This window comes from Blennius ocellaris (genome assembly GCF_963422515.1).
Source record: "Blennius ocellaris genome assembly, chromosome: 10".
Lineage (NCBI taxonomy): Eukaryota > Metazoa > Chordata > Actinopteri > Blenniiformes > Blenniidae > Blennius > Blennius ocellaris.
Genome location: NC_137659.1, coordinates 16869316 through 16892341, shown reverse-complemented (window position 1 = coordinate 16892341; position 23026 = coordinate 16869316). Strand labels below are relative to the sequence as shown.

At 41.6% G+C, this 23026-nt stretch overlaps 2 protein-coding genes across 2 annotated transcripts; both read right to left on the bottom strand.

The window, feature by feature from the left end:
* Positions 1 to 9896: 9896 nt before the first annotated feature.
* elovl8a (ELOVL fatty acid elongase 8a) lies at positions 9897 to 13226 on the bottom strand (the record flags this gene model as incomplete). Its single annotated transcript, XM_080503970.1, has 7 exons — positions 9897 to 10064; positions 11432 to 11559; positions 11705 to 11819; positions 11981 to 12037; positions 12513 to 12593; positions 12883 to 13070; positions 13178 to 13226. 7 exons carry the CDS (start codon positions 13224 to 13226, stop codon positions 9897 to 9899), a joined length of 786 nt encoding a protein of 261 aa, XP_080360096.1.
* A 3933-nt stretch (positions 13227 to 17159) lies between these two features.
* On the bottom strand, positions 17160 to 22207 carry selenop2 (selenoprotein P2). The gene is made up of 4 exons (XM_080503168.1): positions 21951 to 22207; positions 19797 to 20009; positions 18522 to 18630; positions 17160 to 18203 (listed from the first exon to the last, which is right to left on the bottom strand). The coding sequence occupies exons 1-4, from the start codon at positions 22175 to 22177 to the stop codon at positions 17922 to 17924; spliced, it is 831 nt and encodes a 276-aa protein (XP_080359294.1). The 5' UTR covers positions 22178 to 22207; the 3' UTR covers positions 17160 to 17921.
* Positions 22208 to 23026: the final 819 nt, after the last annotated feature.

Below are 23026 nucleotides of genomic sequence, written 5' to 3'. Positions count from 1 at the left end.
TCCCAATATGCATGAAGGAAAAACAAACATAAGGAGGACTTGGAGCCAACAGTGAATACAAATACGAGGGGGGGAAGGAAAAAAAACAGAAATATGAACAAATGAACAAGTAGTTAATGGAGAACAAGAGGGAGGAAGGGGGGGAGGAAGAAAAGATTCTAAAGAAAGATACATATAGATAGATTCCTTTTATCTGCTGCTATAAAGAGGGGATTTGCGATGAAGGAATTAAAGGAGGGGAGGCCTTGATATGCAAATGAAGCTGCTGCTAATCAAAGCAATAAGATTAGCCTTCCAAATTGAGATGAAGAAAGGCTCCATTATCTCGGCCGAGTGTCATGTTTAATAACGCGGAACGGCATGGTAATTCACTAGTGATGCAACCGCAGCGTATGTGAGCGTACATGTGCATGAGTGTTTGTGCTGTGTGAGAAAACTGTGGGTCTACGTGTGTGTGTGTGTGTGTGTGTGTGTGTGTGTGTGTGTGTGTGTGTGTGTGTGTGTGTGTGTGTGTGTGTGTGTGTGTGTGTGTGTGTGTGTGTGTGTGTGTGTGTGTGTGTGTGTGTGTGTGAAAAAGAAAAGACCAAAAAAAAATGTATATAGAGGGAATTATACAAGTGAAAGACAAATTCTGACCTTGTCTGTGTGTCAACCAGTGTGAGCGTGTGACAGTGAGAATGACAGTGAGAAAGAGGACGAAAAAGGTTGGTTCCCAGGAGGAAAACGTGTATGTGTGTGTTTGAGTGTGTGCACATGCGTCTTTTTTTGTTTTGTGCAGGAAACTGCGGCTTTCAGCGAGCACTCATATTCTGAGGCAACACTGCCCCACTTGGTTTGATTAGGGAAATTATTAAAGTGCTCAGAAACACCCAGTTATGTTATAAACCGTGTCATACTCATATGGAAGGAGCTTTTCGCTTTGTTTTCTGACCAGTAATTACCAGCTCTTTAAAATTACCCATTGTTGGATGAGTCAAGCGAAAGGATTCGTTGAATCCACTGTGAGAATACATTTTTTCTTGGTGTGTATCCTTCAGCTCATGGACATGTCTGCAGTGTTCACTATGTGTGATCCTGCTTCCTGTCCCACCATGTTTAGTGCATCTTGCTCCTCCCAGACCTCCCATTCAAAGCTGCAACATGCCAGACAGTAGTCCACTGTGGCAAGCAATGAGAAAACACTGTTATTCTGTATGCAAATTTCATTATTTTGAGAGATCGCAACACATTGGCCAACAGCTGCATCTTTGACTACAGGAAGCTGCACACAAAAAGGCAGATCATTCCCTGCAGTACGATATATAAGTAGATGTTAAAGATTCTATAAAAAAAGTAATTAAAATATATTTGGTAAATATATGTGTAAATACAGAACGCAGTTAGTGATTAAAGCTCTTGCGGCGCAGCGGTGATCATATCAATTTGTTTTTTCTCCTGGTAGACATGTGGCTGTGTTGCTGCTTGTTTCAGTTTTCAAATATTCTCACTATAGGAACGGTTGCAGCTAAAAAGCTGGTTCAGGCCAACATGACCATTTTCTGGTTAAGCTGTTACAGGTCGAGACCACTGAGAAACTTGCTTCTCCCCTTTCTCTGTTTTTTTTTCTTCTTCTTCTTCTTCTCTCTCTCTCTCTCTCTCTCTCTCTCTCTCTCTCTCTCTCTCTCTCTCTCTCTCCCTTCCTGCAAGATCTCTTGACTATGGAACTGAAAATCTGTGGTCAAATCACATCTGCGGCGAGTACATTAATTACTTTGTTATAGCAATCTGTCTGTTGCTTTTTGCTTGTGTCACCACCTAACTGAACCCAGGTTTGTATCCCTCCTCACAATCCTACCTCCCTTGGTGATTGAACCTACTTTGTTTTAATGATCTGTTTGTTGCTTGTCGCTCTCCGTCTGTCCAATCCTTCTATCCCCTAACCCCAACCGGAACATCAGAAAATCTCCACCTCTGATCCTGCTTCTGCAGGTTTCTTCCAGTTAAAAGGGAGTTTTTCCTCTTCCTCTGTTGCCTATTGTTCAAGGGAATTGTTCTTTTTTTTTTTCCTCGATAAAAGTGTCTTGAGCTGACTGTGTTGTACTTGGCACTATGGTTCCACTAAAATAATATAAATCAATAGAACACAAAGCTGTGGGTATCACTTCATTTTCCAATACTAAAGTGACATGAAGTTCTTGAACAATATATTTTGTTTCGATATACAGACCGTCCACAATTTACTACTTGAGTGAGTTTATATTTAACCGTCTGAGAAAAGTGGTCTGGCTTTTTGTTCACTTTACTGAGATGTTTTGCTGCTAAAGTAGTTTTAGTCATGTTGCAGAGGAGACTCATTCTATCCACCCATGTGGCACAAATAATAAAGCTAAAAAAAGTGAGACGTGAACAAGAGGTTAGGATATGTATCCCCGGCTCTTTTGCCTGGAAAACCACACCCTGTATGCATGCTTATTTTTGGATTAATAAAATGTAGGACTTTGAAATCAGATTTTTTTTTTTGGCCACTTTATGTTTCGTCTTGTATAATATTTTCCAGTTCACATTGATATTCTCAATGCACCAATACTTAACAGACGCAGCAACATAAAAATGATATCTTTCCCATAAAATATAGAGGTTAAACTAGACCACAGCTTTGTCTTTAGACACGTTTCACTCATTGTGCTTTCCCAAGCTGAGCTGTGTCTCACAGAGGCATCGGGTGAATAAGTGACGTAAGTAAGGCATGGATGAATGATTTGCAAAAGGTTTTCCACCCTCAGGAAAGCAAAGATAAATGTAAACAATAGGAGCAAAGGGGGTAAATGGCGACGGAGCAAAAGAGGCAAATATGAGACGAGGAAGCGGCAATACTACTGGTGCGTAACAGAGACGGCCAATTGTTTATGGTAATTCCACCGTCCATCACAGCTAATTTGAGCATGACCACTGATGGCTGAAAACGCTTCACATAGCACCTTTAACTCTGGAGAGCCTGACAGGCAGAGCTGCCTCAGTAACTCGGGCAACGAGCCAATATAACCATTAAACACCGAGACAGAAATAGGCCACAGTAGCCGCCAACAGTAAGCATTCTGTTGTTGTTATCTTTACTCTTTCTCAATCCTTCCTGACAGCCTTGCCATCCTTTGGGGAAGGAAACGGCAGTCACTGGTGATTATAAAGAGCCCACCACCCCCTCCTCCGCCCCTCATCCAGGGAGCCAAATTATGCCTGCATTAATATTTCATATTACACAGGAGAGACCACGTGTACTCAGCCCTTTGTCTTTATGTCAAATGAAATGTGCTCGGCAATCATCAGAGGGCGAGCCGAGGTGGTGAAGGGAGGGGCGAGGGGGGTGGAGGAAAGGGAGAAGGAAAGGAAAGCCGTGAAGGAGACGAGGGGGAGAAGAAGGAAGAAAGGCGTCAAACAAGTGGAGAGGAGAGCTGAGGGGGTAGACGAGGAGAGACCGGAAGAGGACGATGAAGGGAACATCTATGTATCGAGATGAGAGAAAAAGATGAGGCAAGAAGAGGTGAGCAGACATGAAAGGGGTGAAGAGTACGAGGATAAGAGATTAGGTGAGGAGATGAAAGGCCAGACGGAGGAAAGAAGTATGGATGAAGACGGGAAGGGGCCTCTGTGTTTTAAATAATGTAAAGAGGTGAAGATGCAAGTCGCAAGGCACAAGGAGTTTTATCAACAGCCAATCTGGACATGGAATTATGGTTTCCTTTTCATAAATATACACAAGAAACTTGCAGGACGTCTACTTTCACAATCTGGTCTTGTCATTGGAGTCATCTCTGGATCATGATGACACTTTACTATGTATATCTATCTAATAAATTCATCCGTCTGTGTCTGTGGGTATGGTTCTTGCGAGCCTCACTATTTAGTCTTCTGGTTTTTTTTTCTGTTCTTATCAATTTCCTCACATGCAGATTTACTGAAATCCTGCATGAAGCGTGCAAAATTGCACACTCACACAAATAGATTGGGCTTTCAGGTTGCATTCGTTTCAAAGGCGATTTATTGAGAATAACCCCATGAGTGACATCACGAGCCAACAGGAGCATTTAAATAAGGATTTCACTTGTTTTCGTCTGTTAGCACACGGACGATAAGCTGGAAACTTCTGTGTTGGTTGCTTGCGATCACCATGGAGCGATCAACCGGAGCGTGGACGCGCTCACAAAAATGTGAGCTGGAATTTATCAATCATTTCAAAGCATTATGAGGAAAAAGGAAGCGAAAGTTGGGATCGTTGCATTGGGCTTGTTTAAAATTGGCTTCATTGTTGTCAGACTGCCTTGCTGCTGGCTTGAATTGAACCTTCGCCAGCCCAACCAGCAGAATAACGTAAGAATTGATGAAAAAGTTATGAAGACGTCGGGAAGACTGTGATAGAAATGCAGGGTGTTAAAATGGCCTGTGTGGACAGCTTTACACAGCTCAGTGTCTTAATTTATGAAAACATAGAAACACTCAGAATAAGTGCATCTTAGATGTCTATCTCTCCACATGGACATGATCCATTTAGGGCAATGGGTGAAAGAAAAGAGTGTGGGTGAGGATGGAGCGAGTGGAGATGAGTCTTAAGGCGGTGTGACAGAACAATAGCAGCAGTACATTACGTACATGACAGCGGTGAGGCCTACTATGATGTTTGGCTTGAAGGCTATGGCACCGTATGAAAGACAGCAAGCGAAGGAGTGGAGATTTTCCTTTTTATTGGATTGGACCAGGATGGACAGGTGAGAAATAAAAAGAATGTGAGAGAGACAGCAAACGTTGAGCGGCTGAGGGACAAATAAGGCCAGTTGAAATGGTTTGGAGGAAAGACAACCCGAGAGAAGATGTTAGGATGTGGTGAAGGAGGACAAGGAGGCAGAGAAATCAATGGCACGGATGCAGAGGGAGAAAGATAAAATTTGAGTCATTCTTCAAGTTTTCTCAGTAAAATGACATCGGAGCAAAATACAGACCACATTCTCACTTGGTTAAAAGATATCATGTGTTGCAGATTGTGCGTGACACCCAGATCCTGCAGCCGCAAATCACTACAGAGAGTTCAGTGAATGACAGAGGAGACGAACTTGTGTAATGTTTAGTTGTGAGTGTGAATAGATGTGATTAGAGAATGTGAATCGCAGTTGAGGCGCAGTAATTGGTTTGGTGATTGGTCTGAGGCTTTCAAGCATCCATAATGTTGGGTTTATGGTGCCATGGATGGTGATTTCCATGCTGAAGGCTGTTATTTGACCCTGCTATATTTGCGGAAAAATACACAAGGAAAGTACATGTAATGAGGAAAATAAAATCTGACAAAGCTTTTATATTCTGGCTCTTTGTAAAGTGTTCATACAAAATATCATGTTGATTTGATAACTTTGGCAACAAATTGTTGGAAAAGAACATCTTAAAACATGTTTAGTCGAGGTTTTTGAAAAGAATGGTGACTTTTAAGTTATTTTCGTGACAACCGTGTTACTTTTTCTTGCGGTTTCATTGTACTAGTTTGCAAATAGATATTTCATCACGACCTGTTTGGGTTAAGGATGCAACGATGTGTTCATGGCATCAGGCTTCTTTCTTTCTTTCTTTTTTACGTGACAAAGCTGCTGCTGGATTTTGAAGGAAAAGTGACGGCGCAACAGAGAAATCAATTCACACTAACAGGGCAAATTTATAGAATCAGTGCATGCAAATACAAATCAAATTGTAGAACACCCCCGTGGGCCCGTGTCCCTCAGAAACAAAATCGCTTTATGTTTCGAGATTGTCTGACCTACAGCAAACAATATAAGCCATAAATCAAGCTTTCTGCCTGTCAAGATAAATGGCGCTTCCCCCGCATAACACTGATAACCAAGATACAGGTGGCAGCAAGTTCATCCCATTGTCCATAAATGGAGACAATGTCACCAGCAGATGGGGTTTCTCCGGTTGAGAACAAAGGGGCACGCGGACACACATGCAAAGGCTGAAGAAGTGACAGAGTGACAGATAGGGGATATTTCAAAGGTCTAAATGTGTTCCTGGGGTTGGAAATCTAGAGAGATGGGAGGGGGGGGGGGAGAAAAAAAAGCCCTTTGAGTGGCAACTTCTTGAGGGTCTTTAATTACACATACACACACACACGCACACGCACACACACATGCACATGCACGCACACACACACACTTGACGGGGAGCTAGTAGCTGGTTGGTTGACTGATTAGCACTAGCGTTCTAGTGGTTGAGTGTGTTCCCCTCAGGCTGAGATTGCTGCAGCCTCTTGTTAACCCTCATTGTATGAAACAACCCAGTGGCTCACCTTCAAGCACACTTGTCACCCTCTTCTCCCCAAACCTCTCTCTCTCTCTCTCTCTCTCTCTCTCCATCAACAATTATGCCCGCGTGCGTGCATGTGTGTGTCTTTGTGCGTGAGTGTGTATCCGTGTCCCTCTCACTAGCTAGGAAGATAGCAACAGCGGCTCTGAGAGGGCTTCAATATCCTCTCACTCTAACCTGATTATTAATTACGGTCTGCCTCCAGCTGACCGCAGCCCAAACACTGTCTGGCACAGTTACCAAGGAGACGGACACAAAGTCATTCACAAAAAAAAAAAAAAAAAACCCAGAATCAGCAAAAACAGATTGAAGCACGTTCGCAGCACAGCAGTTGCTCAGTTTTCCGCTCTTTTCACGTCTTGCATGATGAACAGTGCCCCTCAAAGTGTTCACGCACGATGCCGTTCAAGTCAGTGTCACATGCCACCGTAAAGCATTACTGCCTGGATGACACCCCTCACGACGTCGGCATCACCTCAAAGGGCTCGTAACTCTCTAAAACACTCAAGATGAAACCCATCATCTGGTTGCAAAATTGTGAGTTGATCAAAGCGACCATGTGCCAGAAAGTCAGTCATGCCTGAGCTGCACGGCACTCAGCAGTAATCAACCTGGAGCGGTGCCTGCGGCGAGGCTGAGGGACATCAGTCTTTAAATGGATTTTCTGGCAATCAGTTGTGTGTGTATGGTGTGCTTGTTACACACTTGTGTTGCGATGGAGAGCAGATTAAGTACTTGCCAGCAGCAAAATATGGCTTATGATGCTGCACAAGTGTGCCCTGTGTTTTTATTTGATTTTTTTATTTATTTTTTGCGTGCCATACGGCTTAGTGTACACTCACGAGCACTTGTGTACACCATACAGCGAATTCTACGAACCTGAAATCATAGTCCCGAAAAACCTTTGTAACAGATGATTTATTTTATTCATGTTAGTCTATGTAACATTGTTCAGTTTTATTTTTGTGTTTTCCATCAAAAATCATCACGTGCAAGCATTTGATGTTGGCTGAAGTTTCCCATTGGTATGAACGTGTGTGAGAGAGTTTCTTCATGTGTTTGCTTTGTGAAAGACTCATAACCCGCCTCACACTACACTCACATCTTCTCCAGCCCCCCCCCCCCCCCATGACTCTAGGTTGGATAAAGTACAAAATAGATTATGTTTTCAGACTTCCTTATACTTATATGTTCTGAGCTGGCATGCAAGTCTGCAAATAGCAGCAGAGAGTGATGAGAGAGGTTCATATATTCACAAGAAGGAATTCAGCCACTCTCTTTCTGGCGCTTCAGTGTAAATTCTTGCAGGAATTCCGTTCCTCTTGAGCTCAAAAGATATTTTAGTTTAGTGTGACCGAAACAGTAAAAAGATGAATACATGTGGAGAGAAAGAAAAAAAAAAATCAAAATTTTGAGGTAGAATAAAATAAAATAAAATAAAATAAAATAAAATAAAATAAAATAAAATAAAATAAAATAAAATAAAATAAAATAAAATAAAATAAAATAAAATAAAATAAAATAAAATAAAATAAAATAAAATAAAATAAAATATTGAACTATCTCTTTCAAGTATCAATTTGAATTTCCTGAACAATTGTGCAGTGTTTTAGAATACTTTATGAAACCCAGAGGGAAATTCTGTGTTTTTGTGTTCGGAAAAACTTTTGAGTCACTCCACCAAAACTTCTAAAGCCTTTAACGGTTTTCTATCAGTCTGCAGGTTGTAGCATGTGAAAAGATATTGTGGAAAAAGGATTCGAAATCAGGAACAAACCTTCAGGGGTTGTTTGCAGGGAGAGGAGTTTGCGGTTTCAAGCCTCGCTGATATAAAGGAATATGACTGGTAAGACCAGTGTGTTTTGAAGACTGATCAGATTGAAGTTATTTCCTTTCACAATGACAATCGCCTGATTCCCACAGCCCCAAATGACTCTGTATTCAGATTGATGCCACCTTTATAAATAGTCACATGATGATCTTCAGTTGTATGTTTAGTTGACAGATAATGAACGGTGGTTAGTTTTATTTATCGGGATAGTGCAGTCACAATATCAGATTTTACTTCACGATTCTCTGCAGCAAAACTAATATTACAATAATGATATTATAACAATATTACCATCATGTACACACTATTATCAAAAGCACATTTTTATGTAAAATCAAAATGTTTTTTTTCCCTAATGTCGTCAATACAGTATATCACAATATCCTTAATGTGTAGGGGGGAAAAAAGAAGTTACATACCACAGTTACAGTACATGATGTTGGATTTGTGTTTTCACACAGATATAAACAGTATTGACAGGAGAGTTTCGCCATGCAGCCACTCTGCCTGCCTTTCAATGTGGAAGTTCATTGTGATATACTGTCTAACCTGGCTTCCTTTTGCACTATTCCAGCAGTGTTGATAAAATTCTATGAGGATGTAAGAATAGCTATAAGCCAAGTTGCCTGGTCAGCTCTTTGTTTGCATGCATGTGTGCTTCCAGTAGGTAAAGCCTCTTTCGGGGATCAAGGGGTTATCTCCAGCGCTTCCCATAGTGCTTCATCAAAGTTTCCTTAGATTGAAATTTTTAATACATGCCGATGCTCTGAAGCTGATGCTCTGAATTTCCTTAATAGGTCATAGACATGTCCCATTAAAGTAATCCCAAATGCAATGCACTGCACACCACTGTTAAGCCTGGTTTATAGTGTCCAAAGCTGCCTGCAACGTCTTTCTAGAAACGTCTTCTGTGTTGCTCCTGTAAGACTTAATCGGTTTAGTTCATCAGGATGAAGACGCGCACGTTCACTATCTGTCCCACTGTTTTATTTAGAACAGATGGGAGTCAAATCAATGTGCAGCTTCAGAGAAAAGTTAAAACATAAGGTTGGACATGAATGACAATGGTGGGAGGGTTGGGTACTATCTAAGGAAAGAAGATTTGGTTAATTGAATCAGTTCTTCAATTGTTAATTCATTTTTGTCCACAAGAGGGGGCGAATGGAGGTGTCTGACTGATTTGTCTGTCCAATTACACTCATAGCCTCTGACAGATGGGCAGGTGGGGGTGGAGTGGGATAGGCGTGAGCTGGAGTATCCCCATTGGTAAAAGGGATTAAAAGCTTGAAACTGGGGAGGCTCCCACTCATTTACAAATGTGGGAGGGATACATGTGGAGTGTTGAGTACAGAGCTAATGGCAGGCGACCGTTGATTCGCTGTGAGTGCCAGCCAATGGGCGCACGAGAAGAATAAAGCAACGATGATTATAAAGTATTGTCTGATAATAGCTGGGGGAAGGGACTGGATGTGCTGGGGTCCTGCTGGATAAAAGAATAGGAGCAAATCAATGAAAACATCTTTGTGTGCAGACCGAGGACATAAATAAGGAGGCACAGAATATTACTTTTTGAAGATAAATTTGCTCTGTAGGTCTGTTTTCACATTCATGTTTATTTTATCATGTTTACACACAGAAAATGCAATATGATGTTTGTAGGAAACTTGATTCCTCAATGTTTTGATCTCGCACAGCTTTCCCTATGCCCCTTTATATCAGGGTTATCAGGTCCTTTTGATGTGCCTCACTAAGGTTTCTTGGTCTTGTTGACGAGGTAGCTGCGGTAGTAGAAGTTACTAAAAAGTGCAATGAGGCTGAGAGAGTAGGCCAACACAACGGCGTTCATGGAGTCAGGGAAGTCGCAGTCAGCAAACAGGTTGTAGGTGGTGTGGATGGTCACAATGACAAACTGGAGCTGGTGAGAATGAAAAAGAGCATATCATTGATCATTGTTCACTCTTCATAACGTATCCTAACCTTGTCGTCAATGTTGATTGTAAAAAAAAAAAAAAGAAACCCGTTGAATAAAGACAAAATGTACATCTTTTCCCGTAATAAATCAAGTAATTTTTTCTATGACACTCAAACAAGACATTATAGCACCAACATATAATTATTACTCATTCAGATTTGACTGTGAGAAGCAAAACAAAGACAAATTAAAAATGTATATCATAATTTTTCTTCCAGCTCCTTAAATGACCAAAAGACCACCAAGGACCACATGTTTCACCAAGAAGAAATGCGACTGAAAAGATCAAGGGAAAACTGCAGTACACAAGATCAGTTAAGGTTTGTAGACAGGATTCCATGTGAAATGTATTTGCCATGACATTCATGAAGCTGTCCATTGACACCAATGCAACACCAGTCATTTACATTCTTTATGCTGCCTCTAATTTCCATGTCAACAGTTTCATCAATGCTCATTTATATCAATGACATTAATTGAGATGAATATACAAACAGGAACGCAATACGGGATAAATATTGACCCTCTAATATTTCATTTTTCTGGGTCTATCGTAAAATACCAACAGAAAGTGAGTAAAAGGTTGCCACGCATCAATTTGCCAACACGTACAACACAGACAAAGTACAATTACCAGTCTCCCAAGTCATCTCAAATATCTCAGTTTTCGCTCCTCAGTTCACTAATTGGTGAAGCCAACTGTTAATGAATGCTTGAGGGTCAACTCCAAAGGTCAGAATAATCATAAGAATGGCAGACGGGCACCCAGCTGACCTATATATGCAAGAGCCATATAGAATAATGAAGAAAGAAAAATCCACTACAGGATGCATTGTTTCTCCATCAACGATACAAGCAGAGAACAGATGGTCCACTAGTTAGCCGAGGTGCATCAGAGCAGCTAATCCATCTAGTTATGAGAGCAGCCAGTCAGAACAATGATAAACCCACCAGGACGTCTGTGTAATAAGCTCATCAAAGTATTTAAAGTTTTGTTAAGCATTACACCAAAAGAGGAAGAGACTGGGCAATAGTTCATGACACGTTATGCCATAAGTGGCATACTTTATCAAAGTACTTTTATGCAAAGGCAGTATGACATTGACCAAAAAAGGATGATTGACTTTTGCCAAATATTGACCTGCAGCAGGGTTGAACATTAAAAAGGGATCTGTGGTGAATTCATTCAGTCAGACATTGTTCTTAATATGTTTTCAAGAAACAATCTAAAAGTAAAAGTACAGTAAAAAAAAAAAAAAAAAAAAAAAAGTGTTAAAGTGACTAAGGTTTACAAATGGCTTCATACTGACCAGCTGCAGGGAGGTGAGGTAGCGTTTCCACCACAGATATTTGGCCATGCTTGGCCCCAGCGCCGCAAGGCCGTAGTACAAATACATGACCACATGGACCAGCGAGTTGATGAGACCGATCAGGAAGGCTACGCATGAAAAACACAAGATGAATAATGACTGTGATGTTCTGCCACAAGATGCATGCGTGAGCGTGCGCTGTGTTCGGGAACTTCATTTACACAATTTGTTCCATGACATTTCATGAGACCGGGGCTGGTGGGTGACACTTACACTGGCCCCCGGCCACATATTTAACCCCGGCCCACCAGTTGAAGATCATGGTGGCGTGATGGTAGACATGCAGGAAGGTCAGCTGACTGTTCTTTTTCCTCAGGATGAAAAACATCTGAAACAAAATGAACACGCAAAAGACGGCACGCAAACAAAGCATTGCAGGCTCGTGTTAAAGTGCGAGGCGGCGACGCAGCAGATACAGGTACACGACACATTTCTGAGTCACTGCACAATAAATACTGTTGTAAATACATACAGTACTTCGGTACTCACAGTGTCACTGAGCTCTATGACTTTGGAGAAGTAGAACCACCAACAAACTCTTGCCATCTGTCATACATGAGCAACAAAGCAGATATATTCCTCCATCAGACATGGAGAACTCGTGGAGTTCTTTGAAGAAAAATTAGGATTATCTATCGATAGTGTTCAACTAAATGCATTTTTAGGCTGATCAAATGCAGGTATGGTGATTCTTCAGTCATTCATTGTTCTACAATTTGTTAAAATGTGGCCCTTTGGTAGACAGGACGAGGAGTTTTGTGGACATAATAAAGTTGTGTCGGCCTGTTTTAACCCTGAGACGTCGAGGGGATTTCAGGTTAACCCGCCTGTTGCTCACTGTTGGCAGAAACAGATCATACACCCCTGTGACAAGTTGTCTGACCTGGTCCAATCTGGAGCAGAACCATGATTCACTTCTAGAATACCTTTGAAAGGGTTTTGTCCAAGCCGACAATCTGTGTGTATTTGAAGATAATTTCAGCCTTGCTGAGAAAGTGGAACCATATGAATAAAGACTCACCCTCATTGTCAGTGTGCCGTCGCCGTAGTCGACTGGCTGGCACAGCAGACTGTATCTCGCCAACCAGGAGGAGGCTGTGAACTGGAAAGACAAAAGCTGCTTTCATCTCAGCTTTGCTTTCTCACATGAAGCAGAAGGAACTTTCATTCAGCTTTGTTTTTTTTCCAAATACAAATTATATGAAAAAAAAAATATTTCCACAAAGAAAGCTCATGTGGTACCACTACCTGAGATGTCAAAAAACTAAAAGCCTTATTCTGGTTGATGACGTAAAATGCGTGGACGTGCAGAGTTGAGTGACACGCTTATTTGTTTTAGTTTGTTGCTGTTTGAGAAGAAATCCCAAACAGAAGGTTTCCTCAGTACTTACCTCATAGAACATGTAGGCAGATAGGCCGACCATGGCAAAGTTGTAGACTATCAAGACGGGTTTGAGGTTAACTGGCTGCCTCTTCGCCATCAACTTGGGCCCCAGCCATATAATGACCAGGTAACAGAAAAATATACCGCAAATTGGCGCGGGAGAATAGACCAGCAGCCAGTTGTCCGTCCTTTTGTCTGAACAAAGGAGAGAGACAATCAGGGGAGATGCTTTTAAAGATCTGCTAACATTTCACAAACATCCCATATCCAATCTAAATAGTTAGGATTCTTCTAAGTCTTGCCTCCGTGTTCCAGAATCCCATGGTAGAACATTTGGACTTTCTGCCACATGTTGAGGGCCTGGAAATCCTAAAACAGAAAGACAAAAGCAGGGGGGGAAAAAAACCCCTTCATGAGCTCGTACATTATTTTCCAACCCTGATCCACAGGATTTAAAGGAATCTGTTATTATCAGGCTTTGTACTGATGAGCTATGGATTTGTAAGAGGTGTGTTAGAACAGCGGACACATCAAACACGCAGTTGGTCCCTAAGGGCCAGTGTTGGACAATATGAGTAGGAATAAACGTTTGCCAATCATTTTCAAACAATACAATACAGTTTATTACTCCATTGTTCTCTCTCTTTTTTATTACATTCAAGTGTAATCAAGTCCATGCCTCATGCATATGCTTCACCACTGTGTTTTGTCACAACCCTCAAAGAGTCAAAACAAAAGGTCTCGACTTCATGGTAAATGTCCAAACAACATTATAATCATTCGACTAAATAAATCAATTGAGGACCAAATCAAGCAAAGAAATAATTTACAAGATGTAGGATGCGGGAATCAATGAACGGTGTGATGTACAACTGGAAAACGTAAGCGTGTGAGACTGAGCGTTGCAAAACATTAAGAACAAAAGTACAACTTCAACCTCCATGACCCAGAGCATGGCGTGTCTGTGGCATTGGCCAGGGAGGAGAGAGAGAGAGAGAGAGAGAGAGAGAGAGAGAGAGGAGAGATGAGGGAGAGGGAATTTGCTGGCTCAGCGATTTTCAGTGACTTCAGCATACTGAGCCCAGGTACTGAGTTACTAATGAGTGGGTGAAACATTAGACCATCTGACCAGCGCACCTGTTACTCATTGTATGACTACGATAGTAATGTTCATCTTTGTGAGGTTGCTGGGTTTTTTCCATCTATCTGAGCTGACCCGTGCTGCTGTCTCTCTGTCCTCGTACATATTTTTCTTAATATCTGCCTCATGTTGATTCGCACTTCACATCTTTGTCCCTCTCCAACTTCCTACAGCTCATTCTGAGGGACCCTGAGTCTGTATTGAAAGAAAAAAAAAGTCCTTCCTGTAAATGGATTTTTTTCAACTTAGCTTATGTTTGAGTTTTGAGTTTGCTTATTGGAATTTTCTTTTTTCGTCCGTGTAAAATAAAGATTCATTAACTATCTTCGTTACCTTTGCTCCCCTGTCTCGTGTGTTTGGGTCATTTTTTTCACCATCTGTGGGAATGTAGCTGGTAAAATAATCTTTATTTTTTTGAGAGAGATAGACAGAATGTATTCAGCACTCACCAAACAACCAGATCCTTTACCAGTAACAACTGGTGAAGGTCTGCTCCTATTGTCCCAAGAATTGGCCTTACTGTAAGCAATGCTGTCTCAATGCTGGTAAGCTTCTCTGCAGGAGTATCTGTTTAGTAATTGGACAAGTCTATAGGACTTCATCAACCATTCATATGTATAATTTCTTGATGTTGAACAGAGATCGCTGGAAAAGGCTGCAGTTGGAATTATTGCCCAGAAATATAGGCAATTCTCTCTCCATTAGGAAATGAAAGCTATAGATCATTTATTTAACAAAGACCAGTTTTCTGTTCTTGTGGTCAGAGATGAAGTACATAAACATTCTCTCAGCCACAGATAATAACGAGCCAGATCTCGCACTTTCACCACCTTCCCAATGGAAAAATATGAAATCAGTCCAGAGTCGTTTCGAGAAAATTTGGTTTCACTACTCCCGTGTGGCACAAAATCCACCCAGAGGTAATTCTCCGGTGCCACGGCTCGAGGAGGGGCTCCGGTGTCAAAGATAGAGTTTATTGAAATGAAAATGAAGGGATGTATCTCAGTTAAATCTTCAGGTTTGACTCATGCACATGATGCACAGAGCTCCAGGCGATAGCTGGGAGATCACCACTGTAGAAGCAGAGGGAGGGATGATGACAATGTCTTGGAACCACAGAAAGTTAGCTCTGGAGCAGCTATTGGGGTTGTGTTGCCGTGTGAGTTCGATAAAGAAATCTAAGCAATGTTTTCTCCATTGAAATCTTCAAAACAGAGAGACTGGGTACTCTACAGTGGAAAAAAATGAGCACTGCAATCAAGTGGGCTGTGGAGTCATTGTGGTCCGGCTTAGGTCGACACTTAGCGGGGGGAAGAAAAAAAAAATCTAGATTTCAAGATAATATTTCTTCTTACGACCCCACGACTTTACAGTACAGTAGGGATGTGTAACCTGGCAGCTGACTGTATCTCTTATATGGATGGAAATTGAAGAACTGCAGTCTTGGGAGAAGTAGGAGGAAATGGAATAGAGACCAGGGGCTCCATTACCTTATATGGTGCAATTCACCTATGTAGTTAGAACACGGAACTGTACATTAAAGGGATGGATGAGCACAACACACATTTAGTGGGTTTATTGCTGGCTTTGTTTATTTGGATTTGATTTGATTTCCACCTTCTATCATTTAACCCAAGTTATCTACATATTGTGTGTTGAATGTACTGGTATTTTTTATTTCCAATGGTCTGTATTCATCATAATATTCACCATAGAACTAATTACATAATTTCATAGAAGGGAAAAAAACGACAATACATCTAAATGTGCCTACTTTTTGCAGCAGATGGTATTCGAGGTTCATAAATTGTCCTCTCCTCTAACATTTTACGTAAGTGGAGAACGCCCCACTATAAATTTGATTAAGCCTTCCAGAGATGATCTGGATTATAATTCAAGGATTATGTTAACTAATCCAAACGTATCTCCTGATAATGGATAATAACTAATAATCCCCTTGATGAAGAGTTTTCTGATGACGGACGACTGGGCGATGCGCGTTGAAATATACCTCAGATGTAGCAGTGCTGCCATCTAGTGTCTGGGGCTTAACATTGTCCAACTGTTCATGCATCAAGTGCATTGTTGCTTTTTATCTTCACATGAGCGCCCCTTTGTGACAGTGTGGTTTATACACAATTACAGAAAGTTTGTATGTTTGTTTGTTTTTTAGCGAACTGGTGCACTTATTAGAAACAACACTGAGAAGTTTGATATCCGTTTTTGACTTGAGACTGGGTAAATATGTGATATTGCTTTATATTCAGTGCTCTATTACTCTGGAATTCATCCCCTCCTCATAGTAAGTTTTCCTCACGTGTCACCTCATTTCTCCCAAAAATTGTCGACGGACAAAACAATTCCTGTCACTCTTCTAATCGGAGTCCATTTTATACATAACAAAATAAAACAATCAGCGTAGTGAAAGCACTATTTGCTGTACTGAAGAGACATATGTGAGGATACAGCTAAGTAGTTAAGCCTCACCTGGATCCCCACAAGGATTTACTGAGGAAATCCCTTACATATCCAGACTCACCGTGCAACCTGCCTTTGGTTTGCAAGGAGGGTAAACTGAGCATAGAATTTATAGGAAACGCCTTTAAAGCCTAAATCTTATTAGTAAACGAATGTAAATCTTTTTGCAACAGAAAGAAAAATTGCAACTTGATAGAGCAGCATGTGTGTAGATCAGCGTAGCAGTTAGTTCACTTACATTGCCAGGAGTCAGTCATATGTAATCACACATTATGTGCTGCTAAATGATGTTGCGGCCTCACCTTTCTCTTTGCTTTGTTGTTGATAAAGAACAGTGATGTCCTACCGTCATCATGATGGCAGATAGTTCAGCTGCTCCTTCTCACTTCTTCCCACAGTCAGAGCGCGCCGCATCTCAGCCATGTCTTAAGCATGACTGAGGTCATCGACGTGTGTGTGTGTGTGTGTGTGTGTGTGTGTGTGTGTGTGTGTGTGTGTGTGTGTGTGTGTGTGTGTGTGTGTGTGTGTTGCATGACTTATGGCCAAGCTCATTTACCAGAAGGTGCATCCAATTGTTCTATTGATATTGAACATATTCATAACTGGAGAAAACTTATGATTTGATGCAAAAACAACAGCAACATTTGGGTAAATAGGTTGATAAATATATTTGCTCAAACATATCTGCCCACATTGGTTCAACGCTGACACAAGTCACACAGTCAATCGTTTTTTTTGTTTTTCGTTAGAGATGAATATTAATGAGATAAGTTCATTCTCTGTAGAGGAAATACATGTCGGAAGCAGCGTGTAACAAGCAATGCCTTCCGTTACACCAAAGTCACTCATATTCGCTCTTGGTGTTTCTAAACCCCCATAAAAAGTAAATCCAATTAAAAAAAATTAAGCTATAAATGCCTTCATCATGTTAGATAATTAGACAAGGAATGTGTTTTAGTTATCAAGCTGTTCTCTAAATGTTTTTAAAGCACTTACCAAAAAGAAAAAAAAACCTAGCTGAACTGTTAAAACTGTGAATCTGCGTCTAACCGTGATCCCATTGAGGTTTGCTCAGCCATACTGCACAGCATCCTTTGCCTCCGTCTGGATGCGAGCAAGCGTCAGTCCCTTCTGCATCTTCCACACATCCATCAACAGCTTCCTCTAAAGCAGGGTTCAACTGGAGACTTCATTAATGGGAGAAGCCGGCGAGACCTGGCTGCAGTATCCACTCAAAGAAAGGAGGTGTGAAACGTCTGGCTGAGAAACCACAAAGTGACGACTGCTGGGAGCAGACAGCTGCTCTGTGAATCACTCTTTAATGTGCACATATTCAAAACAAGAAGCTAAGAAAATGATTTTCTAGACTAAAGAATGAGTAATCGAAATAAAAACACTGCAAAATAAGTGGTTTCCTCATCTTCCGCCTACATCCCAACATGATCGCTGTGGTTGTGACTGTGGTGTGGGACTGGATCCTGGTCTGTGTTATGGTGGTGGTAGTGGGGCTGATGATGATGATGATGATGGTGATGATGGTGGTGGTGGTGGTGATTGTGTGGATGAGCCGTCTCCACAGACACGTCTCCTGTTGCTTCACCCACATTGACCAGAGAGATGGTCGGCACTGCAGCAGTTTGGTTGCCATTAACTTGAACTGTGCCGTTATTGAAGTCGCTGGATCCGTCGCCCGATAAAGTAGAATTTGACTGTGAAAATTCAAACCACATTTAGTATTGTCACAATTATTGGGGGCAGTGTTTCAAGCTAAAAAAATATATAAAATCAGTCAATAGTCATCCCACTGAGCTACATGCAGTATGTTTATTGGAATACGTAGTTTCTTGCTATTTTTTTGTTTTGATTTCAATCAAATTTCTGATCAAATCATTTATAGCAATACCTGCTGATAAGCATAGATTTATTTGAATTCACACAAAAAAGAAACCTGACAACAAATAAGAGGAATTGTGGATTTTGAGAAACAATTTTACCATTTACAGCTAGTTTTTCACGTTTATACTTACGGAGCAGTTGCATATATTTTTGAAATAAGTGGCTCTGATCGCAGCCTCGACGTAAGGCTGTGTCAGGAAACTGTAAGGCAGCACGACGTGGAAGGTGAGGAGACCGCACCTGAAGGAACCGGGAACAGAGAGAGAGGGAGAAGCAAAATGCAGACGGTGATGCGATGTTAACGCAATTCAAATAGAAATTCCCTCAAAAACCAACCATTTTGAGTTTTTTTTTTTATATTACAATTCCAGTTTGTTCTAATGATCCACATTTCTTACGTTTACCAGAGACATTTACAAAAATGTCGGTGTCAGATTAATGTAGACTATGCACTATGTGGACAACCACAAGTTGATCCCTTCGATATCCCAAGTTTTTTACGTCACCATTTGAATATGTCCTTAAATGCACCATTCAAGGAGGGTATTACAGTCTGAGTTCCCCTCCAGTTGAGTTGAGTCATCCTCGCCACTGTAGCGTTGATCAATATAGCATTATTATTATAATATAGCAAATAAAGCACACGTGAATACAGAAAGATCAGCACTTGGAAGGAGGCTGAGCCCAGTCCATAAATACCGCCCATTCAGTAGTATAGCGAAACCAATATATATGTAATTTCAGCATTATTTGTCAAAGTCACCTTAATAAAAAAAAATGTAATTCAAGAGTGGAAACTTCAACTGTGTGAGTCCATCAGTTTATTGCAATGATTTAGGTTGCAATAACTCATGAGGTTTAACAACACAGTTTGAGGTTCATCTCTGCAACTTTTAAAGTCCCACATTATGCAACATTGAGTTTATATATTTTTTTCTAACAGTAACATGTGTCCCTATAGCCTGTCAATGAGGCTCCAGAAGTGAAGAAAGTCTGTCTCCCTCCATCACGTGCCTCTTCTACTTTTTTGCGCTCATCCAGGCGATTTGTAGACTTATCCCTTCATGACCTCATGACAGGGAAATAACTCCTCCCTCTGAGAGTGGATACTCACTTTGACCCTCCCACAGGTAGATGAGCTCCGCTCTCTAAAATTCCAAGTGTGGGTGCCATTTTTATTTCGAGGGCCTTTTAGACTGGCTGAAATTCTGGATTCGGGGCAACACACTTTGAATACACTGTTGTTGGACCTCTGACAACTATGTGGAATTGTTGAAAAGCTGTATAATATGGGTTAAAATCAGGCAGAGAAGATTGATGGACAAAGATAGTTCAGCAAATTTAAAGAATACGAAACCAAAGCCTTATGGAACGGCTTAGGTTTTCAGGAGTCGGGTCATTTTTACCTATCATAGACCAGGAAGTCGTCTTTGTCTCCATCCAGGGCCTCCCACACGTCATCTTGTAAGGGAGCCTGCTGGTACACAGGGACTCCAGGGGGCGCTCTTCGCTTCAGCTCCCAGTACATGGCTCTGGAGAGAGCCTCGTGCTCATTCACGATCATGAAATGCACATCTGTAATGTTGCTGCGGGGCAGCTTGTCACGCAGGCCTCCAATTCTTCATTCAGACATATGGAGAGGGAGAGCGAGAGCGAGAGAGAGCGAGCGAGAGAGAGAGAGAGAGAATGACCAGTCAGTTCGAGGTCATTTACGATAATTACACAAAACGTTTCTATCATTAATGTAATCAAATTTGGTATTACTACAAACATGTATGCACATACATAAATGTGCAAAAATATAATGATACATGGTGACTAAATTTTGACCATGTAAACGTTTTCTTAAAGGTATAGTAGAGGATTTTCTTCTTCCGGGTGGATCATCAAAATAACTGGTCCTCCCAATTGTCAATCATTCTGGTGATATATGACGTAAGCCCGTCGTACGTGCCCGTCCCTGCGCGCAGCTCACTCCACACGGTCCTCATAATGCCGGTGGCCGACCCGACGCATTATTCTCGGACATTTTTACACAGTTTCACCCCCTCTGGTGCAAATCTTCTTGTAAAGTGAGCTTATGTGAGCGATGCCGACTCATGACTTGTAAACAGAGCGTGCACGAGGAGAACTGGGCTCGTGCATGTCTCTCGCACGCTCTTAGTAGGCGTTCCGTCTTGGGAGCAGGTACAGCGTTGCGCATGCGCATTTTTTTCAAACGGTGGAGAGGGCGGTTCTTTCCTAAAATTCCTGAAAATCCTCCTGTATACCTTTAAAGTATTATAATGTGTCAGACTCCACATATATTCTCTCTGCACTGAATGGGCACCAGCACAATATTCACGATAGGGGGATGATACACAAACAGTGGTGGTAGAATAGTGAAAATTTTGCAAATATGACATAAAAAGTGAAAAGCATAAATAAAATATGCTTGATTGTTGCTGTCCAAAATATCAGTATGTAATGATGATTTTGGGCAAATCTGCTAAATCATTCAAAACTACCACCTAAGGAATTGACAATACATACATTTATATGCAGGTAACTGTATTTTGTTTTCTATTTCTTCACCCTGTTACTTATTAATATTAAGAATATTAATTTGATCATGATATCAACATTTCTAACAAGTATATGATTTCATTTGTATATTCATGTGCAGTGCAAGGCACATTTTTTATTCTTTTTAATCCATTGATGGAGTAAGCTGGTTCTTACCTGTCCTTGTTTAGAGAGGGACATATAATAAGGGGCACCAGGGGAATGTTTTGAAGGTGGAAAAAAGTGGGGAAGTTGCTGTACACCCAGGCTGGAGTTTGCTGTATAATTTGTTGTCTCAGTATAATTACAAAACGGTAGAAATTACCCCTGCCCCGGAGCTTATTCACATTCATGTGTTGTCATTAAGAGTGACATACAACTCAATTCATTCGGGAGGTTTTGTCAGTAGCGCTTTAGATTACTCTGCAACCTTGAAGAAAAAGGGGTTGACATCCCCCGGTTTAGAAGGACATATAAACACTGAACCCTTTTTACCAACCATTCAACCAACCTACCAACCAACATTCCTCTTGTGATGCAGGTTTACGTATCATAAAAAAAGATAAATGGACTTTGTAGTGACTTCTAACAAAAAATAAATATATCAAAGAGAGGCTGAAATTGGGATGATTGCGCCGCTGACTCGATCCACAGAATGCACAACTTCCACAAATGTCCAGGTTTATTTTCAACCGTTGGCGAACATCAAGCACACGAGCAGCATCAGGCGGGATGTAGAACAAAATGATTAAAGGTCTAAAATTACGGTCAACAAAAGTACAAGATCCCAAATTCGCCCCCTCTCCTCATCTGCCGGGTGAATATAAACCCATCCAACCAAACCAGTAACACCCACGTGACTAACCAAGAGCGAAGTCAGCAAAACCCCCCCCCCCAAAAAGTACTAAGTATTGCTCTTCTTATCGAGCACGTGTTTGCAAAACTGCTGTTGATCTTTTAACAGTTGATTCCCACGTGAATTCATCCACGCTTACTTCAACCCAGTGTGTTCTTACTTGGAGGCCTGAGTGAGGCAGAACTGTCAGCTGGCCTTCAGCAGAGCCACGACCACCACACTCCCCAGCAGCTCCTTCATGGGCGCCTTCCCCTTTATCTCCCAGTGGGGTGGGGGTTTGCAGATCCTGGAGGCATCGTTGTCCCCCTCCACCAGCAGAGTGGCGTGTGAGGCCCACAGCAGAGCTGGCAGGGCCGCCAGCAGGCTCAGCGTCGAGAGAGAGCGCATCGTCCCTCCCCTGGCTGCCTGAAAGAAGCACACCTGCCAGGGCGATGGGCAGGAAGCCATGTTACAGTCCGCCGAGTTCACGCTCCAAACCGCCACGCTAACAATGCTAACATTAAAGGTTTAAAGAAGCACGGTAGCGTTTCCCGACTTCCATGGGACGCAACGGCGTGAAAATGAGCTCAAGGCTCAATGCCGTTTGCATGTGTGGCATGTGTGTGTCGCAAATGCAGTTCCTGAACGGTGACCTAACGCATCTCGTGCAGCCCGGGATTCAAACCTTGGCAGTGTTCCCTCACAGCCTGAATCAAATGGCCAAGTCAGTCTGATCCCAAAATAATTAAAACAGTAAACCCTCATTGTCTCCGTCGTCACACGCAGAGATTATCGACAAAAGGGTTTATTATGAGGTAAACTGCCAACAGATAGAAGAATGTGGAGGACACACACACACACACACACACACACACCACACACACACACACACACACACACACACACACACACACACACACACACAACACACACACACACACACACACACACAAAGAGATGTTTACAAGCACACACTTCACTGTTTCGATTGCAATCATGCAAACTGTATTTTCAATGTGTTTATGTGTTTAGGTTGGATGTTTTTGTTAATGATTAGATTATAATCGAGGCACAAGTCGCAGGCAGCACATAACCCCCCCCCCTTCTCCCCACCACTGAATTAGAAACAAAGCAACGACAACAACAAAAAAGTTCAAAGGTCACATTTAAAAAAGAGCAGTTGCATTGAAGACTAATAAAATAATGTAATTTTGTTCAGACTTCCAAAGTAAAAGACCCGACGTGAAAAGAAGTGCT